The 18,761-nt window shown below is 45.4% G+C and overlaps 1 protein-coding gene across 5 annotated transcripts in view; it reads left to right on the top strand.

Moving 5' to 3' along the window:
• Positions 1-18,761, top strand: part of FCSK (fucose kinase) — an 86,182-nt gene that overhangs the window by 64,443 nt on the left and 2,978 nt on the right. For all 5 annotated transcript variants that reach the window (XM_056525432.1, XM_056525434.1, XM_056525433.1 and 2 more), the window contains 9 exons: positions 636-755; positions 828-975; positions 1,435-1,556; positions 1,719-1,820; positions 2,023-2,193; positions 2,301-2,374; positions 2,461-2,831; positions 6,910-7,120; positions 18,583-18,749. In XM_056525432.1, the coding sequence (XP_056381407.1) occupies positions 636-755; positions 828-975; positions 1,435-1,556; positions 1,719-1,820; positions 2,023-2,193; positions 2,301-2,374; positions 2,461-2,831; positions 6,910-7,120; positions 18,583-18,749 (1,486 nt within the window). The remainder of the gene's footprint in view (positions 1-635; positions 756-827; positions 976-1,434; positions 1,557-1,718; positions 1,821-2,022; positions 2,194-2,300; positions 2,375-2,460; positions 2,832-6,909; positions 7,121-18,582; positions 18,750-18,761) is intronic.

Raw genomic sequence — 18,761 nt, 5'->3', positions numbered from 1 at the left:
ACTCCGGGAACGGAAGTCCGTGACGTCAGGACTCTACCCCCGTGTGATGTCACGCCCGTCCCCTCAATGCAAGTCTATGGGAGGGGGCGTCACGCCCCCTCCCATAGACTTGCATTGAGGGGACGGGGGTGACATCACACGGGGGCAGAGTACTGATGTCACAGACTTCCGGACTTCCTTTGGATAGGGGATAAGATGTCTAGGGTGGGAGTACCCCTTTAAGGGCAGCATAAATAATGCATTAAAATAAACACATGCCTTTTTGAATCTTGCGTCAATCTCTCTTTTCATAAAGGATCTGATTAACCCTGGCAATGCTGATCATACTGCAAAGTCCACAAAGACAATTTAGGTCCAAATTATGTAAGCAAAGAAACACAACAAAAACACAAATGTGGTAACACAGGTCTAGTCTCCCCTACTGTATCCACTCTGCTAGTAGTTAAATTAAAATTAGGCTTATTTTCCCCTTTTCTGTCCACACTCTTATTAGCCTCAGTTATCTCTTATTCTCCCCTGTTGTCTCTACAAGCTCTTTAGCCTCAACTCTGTCTTATTCTTTCCTATTCTCTCTTCTCCAGTCTCCGCTTCCTCTTTGGTTTTATTCTCATTCTGTATTTCCCTTTCTGTCATAGGTTTCAGGCATAGTCTTCCTTTCCACAGAGACAGCCGAACGCTTTCTCAACACTCTTGCTGTGGCACCTTTGACCGGCTGCACATACCAGGGTCTGGATTCGGGGGCTGAACCCCTTGAGGTGAGTTGATGGTCTTCATTTTGGGTGTCTCAGCCTTATGGAAAGTCCTTTGACATCCACATTCGTTCCCAGGTATCCCTGTTCCTTGATATTCTGATGAGCATGTGTCTCAATGTCAGTCAAGAGATGTTCCTGAGCGGGAGCCAACACCTGAGCCATAAGTTAAGAAATGCACGGGCTGTACTGTGGCAAGAGCTGCATGACCTTCCCCTGAGTATGGGTAAGTGTCCAAAGAGAGCAGCTGATAACACATCTTCTATTGTTTATCAAAGTCAAAAATGAATCCAATGCAAGGTGAAAGGTCCCTTTATCATTACTAGTATTGGGACTTTCACATTTGGGAGAATGTCCTCAGTTGTAGCCATCACATCAGTTGTAAATTAAGAAATTCATGATATAATGCCATAATGTGGCAGAAGCTGCATAACCTTCCCAAGATTATAGAAAGGTGTCTAAAAAGAACAGCTAATCCAAAATAAGGAGAAAGGTCCCTTTATCATTACTTATATAAGTACCTCTACATTTTGGAAGTAAGAACTTAACCATGTGGTTGTAAGTAAGAACTTATCTGTAAGGTTTAATGACTCTAATGGCACAGGCACCACTGTACAGCTGACGGCATTCACTGGAGAATGTCACAACTGATGATCACTTGTGTCCTATATGTTTATGCCTACAGTGTACATTCAGGATGGCAGCTACGAGTATCTATCCCTGCGTGCCAGAGATTACATTGCTAATCTGGTCAAATCGGCCCCAGCTGGGGGCAACCGCAGCAAGATTGTGCATTCCTCAGTTATGGTACGATGGTTTTTGGGGGGCTGGTGTTGTGGGATGGATGAGCTCTGAACACAGCACTGAGCTGCACCTTTATTTTAGAATACTTTAAATATATTTGGTCGCTAGTTGCTTTATGTGGTGTGAAATGCAAAGTGTCTTAAAGGGCTGTATGTCTGCATTTAGCATCCTGAGTTAGTAGAAGATGGAAGCTGTGTGATCAACAGTCGCTTAAGTGGGGAGATTTCTGTGTCCCAGGGAAGTGTGATTCAGAACTGTCACCTACAGGTAATCCACATGTGACTGTTGCAAGTCACCACCACCTACTGCACCCGCTCTGCTCCTCATGTTGCCACCACTTATCACCCATCTTCCAGTCATCTTGTCACAATACTTAATGCCCCTTTTCTGGTCCTTATGTCACACCCTTCTGCTCCTCACATCACTCTCTTCAAACACAATAGAATTTTTTTTTCTATTTCCGTCACAGGGTCCCCTATGCATAGGTAGTGGGTGTCTCATGAATGGAATTGACCTCATGGCATCCTCCAAGCTTCAAGGGCATCACCTGAAGGATATTATTCTACAAGCTCATCCCATCCGAGTCCAGTCCCTTCTTTTGACAGTCTACAGTCTTCTAGGGGCAGATGATCACCTGGAGGTACTGCCTAACCCCTGGTTCTCGCTGGCTATGAGTAGTTGTTCTAGATAAACATGTGTACCGCCATATGTGACACCCTAATGCCATTTGTGTGTTGTGTGCTCCAGCTCCCGACTGAGGGCGGATCTCCCACATTTCTCAATATGCCTTGGAATAAATTCTTTCAGAATACAGGGATTTGGTGAGTGGTGGTTGCAGCTGGTGGCTGCTGGTGGTTAGTATTTTCTAGGGTACCAATAATGTTTTCTCTTGTGCTTCTGCTTACAGTGAGAGCGACCTCTGGGGTTATGAGTGCAGTAGTGAGAAGAGCGTGTTAACTGCCCACTTGTTCCCTGTTCTTCACCCTTCTCAAACTCTGGGGGTGGAAGATGTTCTTTGGTTCCTCAATCCAAGGGATCAAAACACACAGCATCACCTTCAGCTCTGGCGCAATTCTTGGCGTATGTCTTGGCAGCAGATCCGACAGCATCGTGACCAGGAAAGATCACTACAGGCTCGTAGGGAGCTTTTCTTCAGCCAGGCTCAGGAGAAAGTGCAGAGAATTCTTCTGGGCAGGGAGGAGAGGAGTTTGATGCCAATAATCCGAGCAGCTGTTCTGGAGGGCACCCACAACAATCTCCTGGAAACACTGGATATTGGTAAGACCTCCACAATGATCAAACATAAGAAAGTTAGAAGAGATAAAAATGTAATACAACTACTGGCATTATGTCTATGTAGAGTATAACAGTTCATATTGTTACAGACAGCATTCAGGGTTTTCTTCATACCATAAAAAACAATATGTGTAAGACCACCAATACACCAATTGAAAAAACATAAATAGGCAAAGGGTACTCAGACAATATAAACCTACAAAAACCCAGCCCCTAATCTAGAAAAAGTACGCACCAATAACCAAAAACATGGTATCAATTACATTTTATTGGACAAATATTATAAATACAGAAACAGAATCCCCCCCCCCTAAAAAACATGTATGACACTCAGACAAAGATAAAAAACAAGCAGAGGGGGAACACAGAGTAGCTAAATATGGTTGTCAAACTAACACAGCTGCCACTTGATAAAATATCACCATAAATGTGCTATAATATAATCATGATAACAGTAAACTATAATAGACTGGCAGTAACATTGGGCAGTGTGTACATGTTTAAATATGCATTTGATACAGAATAAAGTGTCGGTGTGCATATAAAGTGCCGGACATTTATATGGATACACCTTAATAAAATGGGAATGGTTGGTGATATTAACTTCCTGTTTGTGGCACATTAGTATATGTGAGGGGGGAAACTTTTCAAGATGGGTGGTGGCCATTTTGAATTCGGCCATTTTGAATCCAACTTTTGTTTTTTCAATAGGAAGAGGGTCATGTGACACGTCAAACTTATTGGGAATTTCACAAGAAAAACAATGATGTGCTTGGTTTTAACGTAACTTTATTATTTCATGAGTTATTTACAAGTTTCTGGCCACTTATAAAATGTGTTCAATGTGCTGCCCATTGTGTTGGATTGTCAATGCAACCCTCTTCTCCCACTCTTCACACACTGATAGCAACACCGCAGGAGAAATGTTAGCACAGGCTTCCAGTATCCGTAGTTTCAGGTGCTGCAAAATGGGCAAAACAAAAATTGGAACAGGACCTTCAGTTTACGCAGAAGATTTTGTTCAGTGATGAGGCAAACTTTTATGTGAATGGTGAAGTAAACAAAAAAAACCACCGCTATTGGTCAGACACTAACCCACATTGGATAGATCCCTCCAAGACTGTTGGAACACAAAAATTGATGGTATGGTGTGGTATATGGGGTACAAAGATAGTGGGGCCATTACATAGTTACATAGTTAGTATGGTTGAAAAAAGACATACGTCCATCAAGTCCAACCAGGGGATTGAAGGGAAGGATGTAAGGGGATAAGGGAAAAGGATGTAGTTTTATAATTCTGCATAAGCATTAATGTTATTTTGTTCCAGGAATGTATCTAACCCTGCTTTAAAGCTGTTAATTGTTCCTGCTGTGACCAGTTCCTGAGGTAGACCGTTCCATAAATTCACAGTCCTCACGGTAAAGAAGGCGTGCCGCCCCTTTAGACTAAACCTTTTCTTCTCCAGACGGAGGGAGTGCCCCCTCGTCCTTTGGGGGGGTTTAACCTGGAACAGTTTTTCTCCATATTTTTTGTATGGGCCATTTATATACTTATATACGTTTATCATATCCCCCCTTAAACGTCTCTTCTCAAGACTAAACAATTGTAACTCCTTTAATCGCTCCTCATAGCTAAGATGTTCCATGCCCCATATTAGTTTAGTCGCGCGTCTCTGCACCCTTTCCAACTCCGCAGTGTCCCTTTTATGAACAGGCGACCAAAACTGAACAGCATATTCCAGGTGAGGCCGTACCAATGCTTTATAAAGGGGGAGTATTATGTCCCTGCCCCTCGAGTCCATGCCTCTTTTTATACATGACAATATCCTGCCGGCTTTGGAAGCAGCAGCCTGACATTGCATGCTATTCTGTAGTCTGTGATCTACAAGTACACCCAGATCCTTCTCTACCAGTGACTCTGCCAGTTTAATCCCCCCTAAGACATACGACGCATGCATGTTCTTAGTACCCAGATGCATAACTTCACATTTATCCACATTGAACCTCATTTGCCAAGTGGATGCCCAGACACTTAGTCTATCCAAGTCATCTTGTAACCTATACACATCCTCTATAGACTGTACCGTGCAACAAAGCTTGGTGTCATCTGCAAAGATAGAAACAGAGCTGTTAATACCATCCTCTATATCATTGATAAATAAATTAAACAACAGCGGGCCCAGTACTGAACCTTGGGGTACACCACTAATAACCGGGGACCAATCAGAGTACGAATCATTTACCACCACTCTCTGGGTACGATCCATGAGCCAGTGTTCAATCCAGTTACAAACTAAAGTTTCCAAGCCCAAGGACCTTAACTTACCTGTCAGATGTCTGTGAGGGACAGTATCAAACGCTTTTGGCAAAATCCAGAAACACTATATCCACAGCCATTCCTCTGTCAAGGCTTCTACTCACCTCTTCATAAAAGCAAATTAGATTGGTTTGACAACTTCTATCCTTAGCTGGCTATCACTTATAATACTATTATCCCCTATGTATTCCTGTATGTAATCCCTTATAAGTCCTTCAAACAATTTACCCACAATGCACGTTAGACTTACCGGTCTATAATTGCCTGGCGAAGACCTAGAGCCCTTCTTGAAGATTGGTACCACATTAGCCTTGCGCCAGTCCCTTGGCACAATACCAGACACCAGAGAATCTCTAAATATCATGAACAAGGGTACAGATATTACTGAACTTACCTCTCTAAGAACTCTTGGGTGTAGTCCATCCGGCCCTGGAGATTTGCTTACATTTACTTTACTTAACTTACCTTGTACCATCTCTACATTAAGCCATTCTTCATCAATGGAAACCTCAAGGCCACTGCATATGTTAAATTGCTACATGATGATGTGTTTCCCTCTTTATGCACTGAAGCTGGCACGTTCCCTGAGTTTATCCAGCAAGATGGTGCACCACCACATTATGGGTGTCAGGTCTGAGCATTCCTTGATGAACAGTTTCCTGGAAAGTGGATTGGTCATCGTGGGCCAGTTGAATGGTCCCCAAGGTCTCCCAATCTGACCCCCTTAGACTTTTATCTTTGGGGTAATCTGAAGGCAATTGTCTATGCTGTGAAGATACGAGATGTGCAGCACCTGAAACTACGGATACTGGAAGCCTGTGCTAGCATTTCTCCTGCGGTGTTGCTATCAGTGTGTGAAGAGTGGGAGAAGAGGGTTGCATTGACAATCCAACATAATGGACAGCACATTGAACACATTTTATAAGTGGTCAGAAACTTGTAAATAACTCATGAAAGAATAAAGTTACGTTAAAACCAAGCACATCATTGTTTTTCTTGTGAAATTCCCAATACGTTTGATTTGTCACATGACCCTCTTCCTATTGAAAAAACAAAAGTTGGATTCAAAATGGCCAACTTCAAAATGGCCACCCATCTTGAAAAGTTTAGCCCCTCACATATACTAATGTGCCACAAACAGGAAGTTAATATCACCAACCATTCCCATTTTATTAAGGTGTATCCATATAAATGGCCCTCCCTGTATAATAGGTCCATAAGCAACAATCATGTGCTAAAAATGAGTACTGGCAGCACCATTAGCACCAAAATCAAACAATATATATAAACAGACTCAAATGCTTATGCCACAATAGGTAGCGTGACCTACTTCTGTATTCCCCCACCTCACACTTGTTTCGCCCCGCTTCGTCCGGAAGCACATTTATGGTGATATGTTATCAAGTGGCAGCTTTGTTTGTTTGACAACCATATTTAGTTACTCTGTGTTCCCCCACTGCTTGTTTTTTATCTTTGTCTGAGTGTCATACATGCTTTTTAGGGGGGGGATTCTGTTTCTGTATTTATAATATTTGTCCAATAAAATGTAATTGATACCATGTTTTTGGTTATTGGTGCGTACTTTTTCTAGATTAAGGGCTGGGTTTTTGTAGATTTATATTTTCTTCATACAATCACTACATTAAATTAATACCAAACGTTAAAAAAAAACCATAACTCCTTTTGGACTATAGGTGCTTTGACCAAGCAGTTATATTAACCAGGTTTCTTGTTATTATACAGTGGCTTCTATGACGGATGATGCTGGGGTCGCTGCCCGGGCCCTTGCCTGTGTGGCAGATCTGCTTGGCTGTATGGCAGGCAGAGAAGAAGGGCTAAGGAGTGGGCCAGCAGCTAACAAGGCCTGGGCTCCAGCCTACATGATGCTGGAAAAGGGCAATGTAAAGCAAGGTGTCAAACTGCTGGCTGAAGAGCGGGAGAGGTGGCTAAACAGGTAACCGGATATTTTTTGTTAAAGGCTAGAGAAACCTTTGCAGACATTTTTAACTGCATTGTTTGTATCTTATTAACACATACTTACAATTGGTTGTCAATGAAAGGTTATAGGTTCCATGTATTACAGTACTCTGCAAACTGCTTGACACCATTGGGAACTTATTCCATCAGACAAGCTTCCTGTCGAGTCAGTCTGCAGCCCCTGATTGAGACTTTAAGATGACATTTTATTTAATTTAAGTTTGTTTTATTTGGTTGTAAAGATGGGGTCTTAGATTATTGTGGTGGCCCAGTACAGGAGTTGTACCCCTGTAACCTTGCTGTCCTGTCAGACAGCCTCCCTGCAGTGTCCCCTGGGCCCCCCTGCAACTGTTCCCCTTGTATGATTATCTTTACACTGTGTATTGTATATAAAAGTGTTATAGCTTTAAGAACAGTTGTCATGTGATTGAACAGTTGTCATGTGATTGTAACCCAGTGAGGTATCAATGACCATGTGACCTAAGGGTGACCTATGGGACCCCTCCTAGTCTCACTGATATAAGCCCTGGGAGGAGCTAGCTCGCTCTCTTGAGTTCCAGTTAAGTCTTTGCTGAGGTCCAGTGAAGTCAAGTCCTAGGTGTATCTGAAGTCCAGAGGAGGCCTAAACTCAGTCAAGCAGCTACGGATTCTCAAGTCCATTGCCCCAAAGGTCAAGTCAGAGCCTGGTAAGCTACAAACAGGGTATAGTCAGTCTCAGTCAAGTCAGTCAAAGTCAACCTGTCATCAGTCATCATGGCCTGCATAAAAATTGTCCCAGTCCACTACAAGTCCCAGCAAGCTCTAAGGTCTCTGAAGTTGCTGGTCACCTCCGTGGGCCTGGCTAAGCTGTATAGACTATTCCACCTGTCTAACTCAGTAAAGCTACCGTTGTTCCGTAACTTGGCGTCGGAATCATTATTGCTCCCGTGCCTAGCCGAGGATCCAGCGGTATACCTTCGGGTGGTATTGAGGATAAACCACACCGTGGCGTCACGAATACAAGGGGTTAAAGGGGTTGTGCGCTGCCCTGAATTTCGGAGCTCCGCTCACAGCGTCCGAAAGTTCATTACTCCGAACGCTGTGTGCGGGCTTCCGTGTTCGCGGCCGCTGGGCGTGACATCACACCAGCCCCCTTGTGACGTCTCGCCCGCCCCCTCGTGACGTCACGCCCGCCCCCTCTACCAAAGTCTATGGGAAGGGGGCGTAACCCCTTCCCATTGACTTTTGTTGAGGGGGCGGGCGAGACGTCACGAGGGGGCGGGCGAGACGTCACGAGGGGCCGGGCGTGACGTCACGCCCGGAGGCCGCGAACACGGAAGCCCGCACCCAGCATTCGGAGTAATGAACTTCCGGACGCTGTGAGCGGAGCTCCAAAAGTCAGGGCAGCGCACAACCCCTTTAATGCCATCTGCCCGTAGGGTAATTCCATCTGCCCTGCATCTCACACCCTCTACCACATTATCATTCACGAGTATAGATCCAACAGACTGACCTGACGAAGCTTGTCTGATGGAATAATTGTTTTTTTTTTTAGTTAAAGTAGATATCCAGTGGTGAAAAATGTATCCCCTATCCTAAGGATAGCGGATAAGTTTCAGATCGCGGGGGGGTCCGACCGCTGGGGCCTCCGTGATCTCCTGTACGGGGCCCCGACAGCCCGTGGGAAGGGGACGTGTTGACCACCGCACGAAGCAGCGGCTGACACGCCCCCTCAATACAACTCTATGGCAGAGCCGGAGCGCTGCCTTCGGCAATCTCCAGCTCTGCCATAGCGCTGTATTGAGGGGGTGTGTCGGCCGCCGCTTCGTGCGGTGGTCAACACGCGCTATCTGGCCAGCGAGCTGGGGCCCTGTACACGAGATCTGAAACTTATCCCCTATCCTTAGGATAGGGGATATGTTTTTCACCACTGGACTACCCCTTTAATAGCAGAATAGATTTTTTTATTTTTAATGAAATATTCCTCCAAAAACACTACAATACTGAAACATCATAGATATAGCAAACATTTCCCACTCCAACCCTATCCCATCACTAAATAGGAATTATTGTGCCATAGACACTTACAAAACCTTCTGCAGACATCACACAAAATTGTAACAAAGTATAATAGGGATCAAATGTGGGACCAAAAAATAGTCACATGGGACTCCCAAAATCACATATATAGAATGCATCCTCAATAAAACTATACATCCCACCCTTCTAACATCCTAAAGTCATCAGATATTGATGCAGACCATCTTAACCCCTTTCCGACCCATGACATACATGTACGTCATGGGTCGGGTGGGCAGACATGACAGGGGCCCGCAAGTCGGGTCCGCGTCACGACCAGAAGATGTCCGCTGCAATCTATACAGATCACACCATTTAAAGATTAAATGCCCCTATTCCCTGGTATCTAGTGGTGCCATAGCCCCCCACGGTGTAATTGGGCTATGGGTTGCTAGGGAAGCCTGAGGTCTTAACGTGTCCTCGGTGTCTTCCCTGGTTCTGTTATTGCTTAGGGCTCCCTTTGGCAGCCTTTAGCAATCGAGCACAGATTTAATAGATCAGCATCTAGCATGACATTGATCTATGTAAGCCATCTGATGATGGCTTATGATAGGCCCCTAGGTGGCCAAAACATGTGTATAAAAAAAAAATAGGAATTTTTTTTTTTATGAAAAGAAAATCCCTCCCCTAATAAAATTTCAAATCACCCCCCTTTTCCCATTTTTTTTAAAATAAAGCACTGTACAAACAAAAAAAATACATATATTTGGTATCGCCGCGTGCGTAATTGTCCAAACTATTAATTTATTATGTTTCTGATCCTGCGCGGTGAACGGTGTAAACGCAAAAAAATTCCAAACGCCAAAATTGCTGATTTTTGGTTACATTACATCCCAAACATTTTTTTTAGAAAAAGTGATCAAAAAGCCAGAACTACATAACTAAATATACTGGTCCTCTCCCACTTGTGGAGGGTGACCTAATTGCCTGGGGTGTGCACTGTTAGGCCGTGTAAGTATGCCTAAAGAAGGGGCCAAAGATTACTAGATAGGAAGGTCTAACCCATTGTAATCCCAAAGCACTGACCCCTAATGCCTACATTTATGAGGCAAAATTTGATAACCTTAGCCTAAGGACCAGCAACTTTAGGGACATTACACAAGTAAACAACTGACTATCATCAGTACGGTCTAGGGATCGACCGATATCGGGTTTTTAGGGCCGATACCGTTACCGATAATCGGTGGAGGTTAGGGCCGATAGCCGATAACTTATACCGATATTCCGGTATAAGTTATCGGCTATTTATTCCCCCTCGACACCGCTGCAGATCATTGATTTAAAGCGGGCGCTTTAAATCAATGCACTGCAGTGGCTTTTGCGGTGCCATAGGCCGCCGCTGCCACCACCCGCTTCTCTCCCCCTACCTGTCAGGGTGGTCCGGGCCATCCATCCTTCCTTCCTGTAGTGTCCGGCGGAATTCCGGGTGGAGGGTGAACCGGACAAGGCTGTCCTTCTTCTCCGAGAGTCATCTACTCCACTCTGGGCAGGCTCCGGCCTAGTACGCTGCGTAGCGGCGTCTATGCAGCGTACTAGGCCGGAGCCTGCCCGGAGTGGAGAAGATGACCCCCGGAGAAGGACAGCCCGGACCGGTTCACCCTCCACCCGGAATGCCGCCGGACACTACAGGAAGGAAGGATGGATGGCCCGGACCACCCCCATTACGGGTAAGTAAAAAATTTTTTATTGACTCGGAGGGTGGGGGAGGGGCCCGACTGGTATAGCGGTATGGGCAAAAACCCATACCGGTATACCGCCCAGCACTACGGTGGGGGGGTGCGACGCGGTGCGGTGTGTCGGGGGGGATAGGGGGGGCGGTTGCGGTGCGGCGGGTCGGGGGGGGGGGGGGCGGTCGCGGTGCGGTGGGGGCGGTGTGGGGGGCGGGGCATTATCGGCTTATCGGCAAGGTAATTGCCGATACCGATAATGCCCAAAATCGTGATTATCGGGCGATAATATCGGCCATACCGATAATCGGTCGATCCCTAGTACGGTCTAAGCAACTATAAGGCTAAGAACATTTCTATGCAATGCTCGCAACACACCTAAATGCCCTTACCTGAGTTAGCCCTTCTCCCCAGGACCAAGCCAGATACCAACCATAGCTTGTAACCCAAACTGTAAGCACAAACAACACCTACACAGGCTAAGACTGGGGACTTAAAGGGGTACACCACTGGAAAACTTTTTTTTTTTTCATAAACTGGTGCCAGAAAGTTAAACAGATTTGTAAATTACTTCTTTAAAAAAATCTTAATCCTTTCAGTACTTATCAGCTGCTGTTATGATCAACAGGAAGTTCTTTTCTTTTTGAATTTCCTTTCTGCCTGACCACAGTGCTCTCTGCTGACATCTCTATTTTAGGAACTGTGCAGAGTAAGAGCAAATCCCCATAGAAAACCTCTCCTGCTCTCGACAGTTCCTGACATGGACAGAGGTTTCAGCAGAGAGCACTGTGGTCAGGCAGAAAGGAAATTCAAAAAGAAAAGAACTTCCTGTGGATCATAACAGCAGCGGATAAGTACTGGAAGGATTAAGATTTTTTAGTAGAAGTAATTTACAAATCTGTTTAACTTTCTGGCACCAGTTGATTTAAAAAAAAAAATGCGTTCCAGTGGAGTACCCCTTTAACCCCTTAAGGACCCAGCCATTTTACACCTTAGGACCCGGCCATTTTTTGCACATCTGACCACTGTCACTTTAAACATTAATAACTCTGGAATGCTTTAAGTTATCATTCTGATTCCGAGATTGTTTTTTCGTGACATATTCTACTTTAACTTAGTGGTAAAAATTTTTGGTAACTTGCATCCTTTCTTGGTGAAAAATCCCAAAATTTGATGAAAAATTTGAAAATTTTGCATTTTTCTAACTTTGAAGCTCTCTGCTTGTAATAAAAATGGATATTCCAAATATTATTTTATTTTATTCACATATACAATATGTCTACTTTATGTTTGCATCATAAAATTGACGAGTTTTTACTTTTGGAAGACACCAGAGGGCTTCAAAGTTCAGCAGCAATTTTCCAATTTTTCACAAAATTTCCAAAATCACAATTTTTCAGGGACCAGTTCAGGTTTGAAGTGGATTTGAAGGGTCTTCATCTTAGAAATACCCCACAAATGACCCCATTATAAAAACTGCACCCCCAAAATATTCAAAATGACATTCAGTCAGCATTTTAACCCTTTAGGTGTTTCACAGGAATAGCAGCAAAGTGAAGGAGAAAATTCACAATTTCCATTTTTTACACTCGCATGTTCTTGTAGACCCAATTTTTGAATTTTTACAAGGGGTAAAAGGAGAAAATGTATACTTCTATTTGTAGCCCAATTTCTCTCGACTAAGCACATACCTCATATGTCTATGTAAAGTGTTCAGCGGGCGCAGTAGAGGGCTCAGAAGGGAAGGAGCGACAAGGGGATTTTGGAGCATACGTTTTTCTGAAATGGTTTTTGGGGGGCATGTCCCATATAGGAAGCCCCTATGGTGCCAGAACAGCAAAAAAATACCCACATGGCATACCATTTTGGAAACTAGACCCCTTGAGGAACGTAACAAGGAATAAAGTGAGCCTTAATACCCCACAGGTCTTTCACGACTTTTGCATATGTAAAAAAAAATTTTAAAAATTTCAATAAAATGTGTGCTTCCCCCCAAATTTCACATTTTTGCAAGGGTTAATAGCAGAAAATAGCCCCCAAAATTTGTAACCCCATCTCTTCTGAGTATGGAGGTACCCCATAAGTTGACATGAAGTGCACTATGGGCGAACTACAATGCTCAGAAGAGAAGGAGTCATATTTGGCTTTTTGAGAGCAAATTTTGCTTGGGGGCATGTCGCATTTAGGAAGCCTAAATGGTGCCAGGACAGCAAAATAACCCCCACATGGCATACCATTTTGGAAACTAGACCCCTTGAGGAACGTAACAAGGGGTACAATGAGCATTTACCCCCCACTGGTGTCTGTCAGATCTTTGGAACAGTGGGCTGTACAAATTTTTTTATTTGCGCAGCCCACTGTTCCAAAGATCTGTCAGACACCAGTGGGGTGTAAATTCTCACTGCACCCCTCATTACATTCCGTGAGGGGTGTAGTTTCCGAAATGGGGTCACATATGGGGGTTTTTTTTTTTGCGTTTGTCAAAACCGCTGTAACAATCAGCCACCCCTGTGCAAATCACCTCAAATGTACATGGTGCACTCTCCCTTCTGAGCCTTGTTGTGCGCCCCCAGAGCACTTTGCGTCTCCGTAGTCGGGAGAAATTGCATTACAAATTGTGGGGGGCTTTTTTCCCTTTTACCTCTTGTCAAAATGAAAAGTATAGGGCAACACCAGCATGTTAGTGTAAAAAAATTTTTTTTTTTACACTAACATGCTGATGTAGACCCCAATTTCACCTTTTCATAAGGGGTGAAAGGAGAAAAAGCCCCCCAAAATTTGTAAGGCAATTTCTCCCGAGTACGGCGATACCCCGTATGTGACCCTAAACTGTTGCCTTGAAATACGACAGGGCTCCGAAGTGAGAGCGCCATGCGCATTTGAGGCCTGAATTAGGGATTTGCATTGGGGTGGACTTAGGGGTATTCTACACCAGTGATTCCCAAACAGGGTGCCTCCAGCTGTTGCAAAACTCCCAGCATGCCTGGACAGTCAACGGCTGTCCAGCAATACTGGGAGTTGTTGTTTTGCAACAGCTGGAGGCTCCATTTTGAAAACAGTGGCGTACCAGACGTTTTTCATTTTTATTGGGGAGGGGAGGGGGGCTGTGTAGGGGTATGTGTTTATGTAGTGTTTTTTACTTTTTATTTTATTTTGTGTTAGTGTAGTGTAGTGTTTTTAGGGTACAGTCACACGGGCAGGGGGGGTTACAGCGATTTTCCCGCTGCGAGTTTGAGCTGCCGCGCAAAATTTGCTGCATCGCAAACTTGCAGCCTGATACTCACTGTAAGCCCCTGCCCATGTGAAAGTACCCTGTACATTCACAGGGGGGGACCTCCAGCTGTTGCAAAACTACAACTCCCAGCATGCACAGTTTATCAGTGCATGCTGGTAGTTATAGTTTTGCAACAGCTGGAGGCACACGGGTTGGGAAACACTGAGTTAGGAAACAGACAATGTTTCCCAACCAGTGTGCCACCAGTTGTTGCAAAACCACAACTCCCAAACATTCTCAGGCATGCTGGGAGTAGTAGTTCGGCAACATCTTTAGAGCCAGATGTTGCCGAACTACAACTCCCAGCATGCTTGGAGTTGTAGTTTGCAACATCTGGAGGACTACAGTTTGCAGACCACTAATACAGTGGTTCCCAATCTGTGCCCTTCCAGATGTTGCAAAACTACAACTCCCAGTATGCCAAAACTGTCCAGGCATGCTGGGAGTTGTAGTTCTTCAACATCTGAAGGGCCAGATGTTACAGAACTACAACTCCCAGCATGCCTGGACAGTAAGGGCATGCTGAGAATGTGTAGTTTTGCAACATCTGGAAGGGCACAGTGGTCTCCAAACTGTAGTCCTCCAGATGTTGCAAAACTGCAACTCCCAGCATGCCCAGACGCCAAGGGCTGTCTGGGCATGCTGGGAGTTGTAGTATATAGGGTCCCAATACAGCAATTCATGTCGCTTTACGGCGACGTGCATTGCTGTAAAGGGCCCGACCGCGGCTGAAGATCTACTCACCTGTCGCCGCTGCCGCCATCTTCCCCGCCGGGATCCGGGTCTTCAGGGACGAGGTAAGTACCGGGGCCGGTCCCCAGCACTCCCCCGTCCCCCGCCGCATCCTCCGGTCTTCCTCCCGTCCTCTCCGGACTTCAAGGGGCCGGGCAGGACGGGAGGAAGTAACCGCCCCCCCTCCTGCGATTGGTCGGTTAACTAACCGACAGATCGCAGGGTATAGGAGGAGGTGGCAGGCTTGCCACCTCGCTCCTATGCTTTAGCATGGTCCTGGCTGTCTGTGACAGCCGGGATCATGCGAAATTACCGGGCGGTCGGGTCCCAGAGACCCGATCAGCCCGGTATCGCCGCAGATCGCAAGGGCGATTTCCCTTGCGATTTGCGGCGATCGCCGACATGGGGGGCATACATGGCCCCCCTCGGCGTTTGCCCTGGATCCCTGCTGAAGGATTTCAGCAGGGATCCGCTTCCGATCTCCGCCGGGTGAGCGGCGGAGACCAGGAAAAGACATGACGTATGCATACGTCATGGGTCCTTAAGACCCAGGGTGTGATGGCGTATGCATACGTCATGGGTCCTGAACAGGTTAAGAAAATGTCTTACTTTAAAATATGATGCCCACATAATAGCAGTACCTGGGTGCTTCTGGAAAGCAAGGATAATTGGTATGACAATGGCCATAAATAATAAAACCTGTGGTTAAGATTAAGTGGCAAAATATTACCTGCTAGGGCGTACTTTGTATTAGTTGCGTTTAACAGGAACAATGGACCGAAACTGAGCGAAGACCATGTTAAATATATTTGTGCATGGCATAAGGACTTGTAAGGACATATACATGACATGAGGCTGTGTGCGCCTTCAGGCAGAATCCTCAGGCTACCCTGCAAATGATAAGACAACTGCCTTGGGATGCAGAGAGACGTACCATGAACTGGACACAAGTCTGACCTAAAGGTCACACGAGCTGAAAGAGGTGATTCACCTCTAAATGGTGGCGACAGACATGAACAGCACACAACATGAGGCCCTGAATCTATCCCACACTGAAGTATTAATCACCAAAATGTGAAGAGAAGAGAACTTCACCTGAGAAGGTACCACATTAAGAAACACGTACGATGAAGATAGCAACACAATTGCTATGTATACATCTGAGACATGCGATGATATGCGATCGTTTCCAATAGACGTAAAGTGGTAATCTTGATGTAGACGACATGAGGCTTGTGGATTGACGATTCAAGCTGCCTCTAACAAGGATGTGTATAACATAAAAAGGATCAGAATGAAAATGACATAAATCTCCTGGACTGATGGGCAATCTACCTCTTAAAGGGGTACTCCAACCCTAGACATCTTATCCCCTATCCAAAGGATAGGGAATAAGATGTCTGATTGCGGGGGTCCCCCGCAATATTGCATGCTGCACCCACCTGTTTCTTGTCCGGAAGCGCTGGAGGGTAAGAAACAGGTGGGTGCCGCATGCAATATTGCGGGGGTCCCCTATCCTTTGGATAGGTGATAAGATGTCTAGGGTGGCAGTACCCCTTTAAGCTTAAAGGGGTATTCCGCCCCTAGACATCTTATCCCCTATCCAAAGGATAGGGGATAAGATGTCAGATCGCCGCGGTCCCGCTGCTGGGGACCCCCGGGATCCCTGCTGCGGCACGTGCTATCATTATAGCACAGAGCGAGTTCGCTCTGTGTGTAATGACGGGCGATACGGGGGACGGAGCACTGTGACGTCATGGCGCCGCCCCTCGTGACATTACGGCCCGTCCCCTTAATGCAAGTCTATGGGAGGGGGCGTGATGACCGCCACGCCCCCTCCCATAGACTTGTATTGAAAGGGGCGGGCCGTGACATCACGAGGGGCGGAGCCGTGACGTAACAATGCTCTGGCCCCTGTACCGCCCATCATTACGTGCAAAGCGAACTCGCTCTGTGCTATAATGATAGCGCGGTGCCGCAGCGGGGATCCCGGGGGTCCCCAGCAGCAGGACCGCGGCGATCTGACATCTTATCCCCTATCCTTTGGATAGGGGATAAGATGTCTAGGGGTGGAATACCCCTTTAAGTGATGTACAAATGATGACGACATGAGGCTCGCAAATTGACGGGCGATCTGCCTCTAGGAAGAACCTGTGTTACATACAAAGGAACGTAACAGTTGGTGAGGACAGTCTGTCCGAAACAAGGAATGTGTAACAAACAAAAGGCATGATCCGAAGATGACAAGAGGCTTCCATGGATCGACAGGCAATCCGCAACTAACAAGTGTAAGCGTGAGGTACGAACAAAGGAACAGAAACAGTCATGAGCAATCATTGGTTGAGAACAACTGAAGACACTACGGCCGCCAAACTGAACAGACCTAAATACAAGAAACATATTAGCCATGAAAGATGAGAGCTTGAACAAGGTCCAAAACCTAAATGCATAAATGTGACAATATCGATAATACACATACAGGAAACCTACACTGTGCTTACTGTAGATTGACAACCTGAATACATGCAAACTTAACGGAGATGCCCAGACAACCTAAAAAACACGCCGACCCTGAACTTGGCAGACCTGAGCACATAAAAACATAATAGTACTGTTGTCGTGACAACCTAAGAAATTTAAAAGCCCAGAATACATGAGAAAACGTAACCATAATGCTTTGCTGACAAACATAACCGACCTGAGTACCTGTCAAATATTACAGTAACCACCCTCCTAGTTCTGCCACACCAAAAGAGATCACACAACATTCTGAATGTACCCCATCTGATGCACCATGCAGAAGCTTTTGTAACACAGTATGCATGCTAGCGACATCTACTTGGTATATGTATTGGTGACGTATACATGCATATATGTTAGCTTGACGTATACATGGTAGGCATTGTTAATGCAACCTGGCCTACAAGTGATATGCAACGTATATCTGCTATAGTAACGAATGCATGGTATCAGCCTGTTTCACGACTTGTTTCTTGGATTCCGCAATTCTGGACGGAAGCTCAGAAGTGGGGAATCCGTGAAACAGGCTGTTTCTTTCTTGGCTCCAGCTATAGTTGTTCTTTCCCAACCAACGGGCACGTTTAGATGAAATAAAAGTTAAGTTTTATATCTAAAGGGGTGAGTGCCAACTCTGTTTTTTTTGTTTGCATATTAGTCTGATTTTGTCCTTTTGTATCAATCTGAGCACAGGGACCAATAATCGTTTCTTGGCAATTTGTTCAGTGTTGTATTCTTTTTTCCTGCCAAGTTATTATTTATGGGTCATGTCCATTTAATTTTGAGTTTATATATGCAGAATATAATCAAACAATGTCACTTTAATTTCTGGAGATTTTACATTGTGTAGTTATTAATTAGGGGTCAAGTGATGTTGACCACAACTGAAGTGTCTGATTGCGGAGGGTCAGACTGCTGGGGACCCAACCCCCATGATCTCCTGTACGGGACTCTGCTACTTACACAGGGCCCCATACAGGAAATTGCAGAAGGTCCCAGCGGTCTGCCACCCCGACCACGATCAGACACCCATTTTAATTTAAATACCCATTTTAATTTAAATACATACAGTGGAATAAAAAATGCCTGCAAAGGTGGCAGGAGCCTTTAACAGTCTGCAGGTACTGGGGGGGGGATTGGGTGTTCTGCACTGTTAGTCTGCATAAGCATTTTACATTTTCCCCCCTTCAGACCAGCAATGTTGATCCGTGCTGCTCGTCATTATGAAGGAGCAGAGCAAATTTTAATTCGCAGAGCAGTGATGTCTTCCTTCACATTCATGTCTATTGGTGTTAAGAAGCTACCACCCCAAGGCCAGTGGGTCACTGCAGAGTGTCCGGCGCGCATTGATATGTCTGGTAGGTTATGAG

The sequence above is a fragment of the Hyla sarda genome, chromosome 6 (assembly GCF_029499605.1).
Source record: "Hyla sarda isolate aHylSar1 chromosome 6, aHylSar1.hap1, whole genome shotgun sequence".
NCBI lineage: Eukaryota > Metazoa > Chordata > Amphibia > Anura > Hylidae > Hyla > Hyla sarda.
The sequence above is the reverse complement of the archived record's forward strand: the minus strand, read 5'-3'. Positions and strand labels throughout refer to the sequence as shown.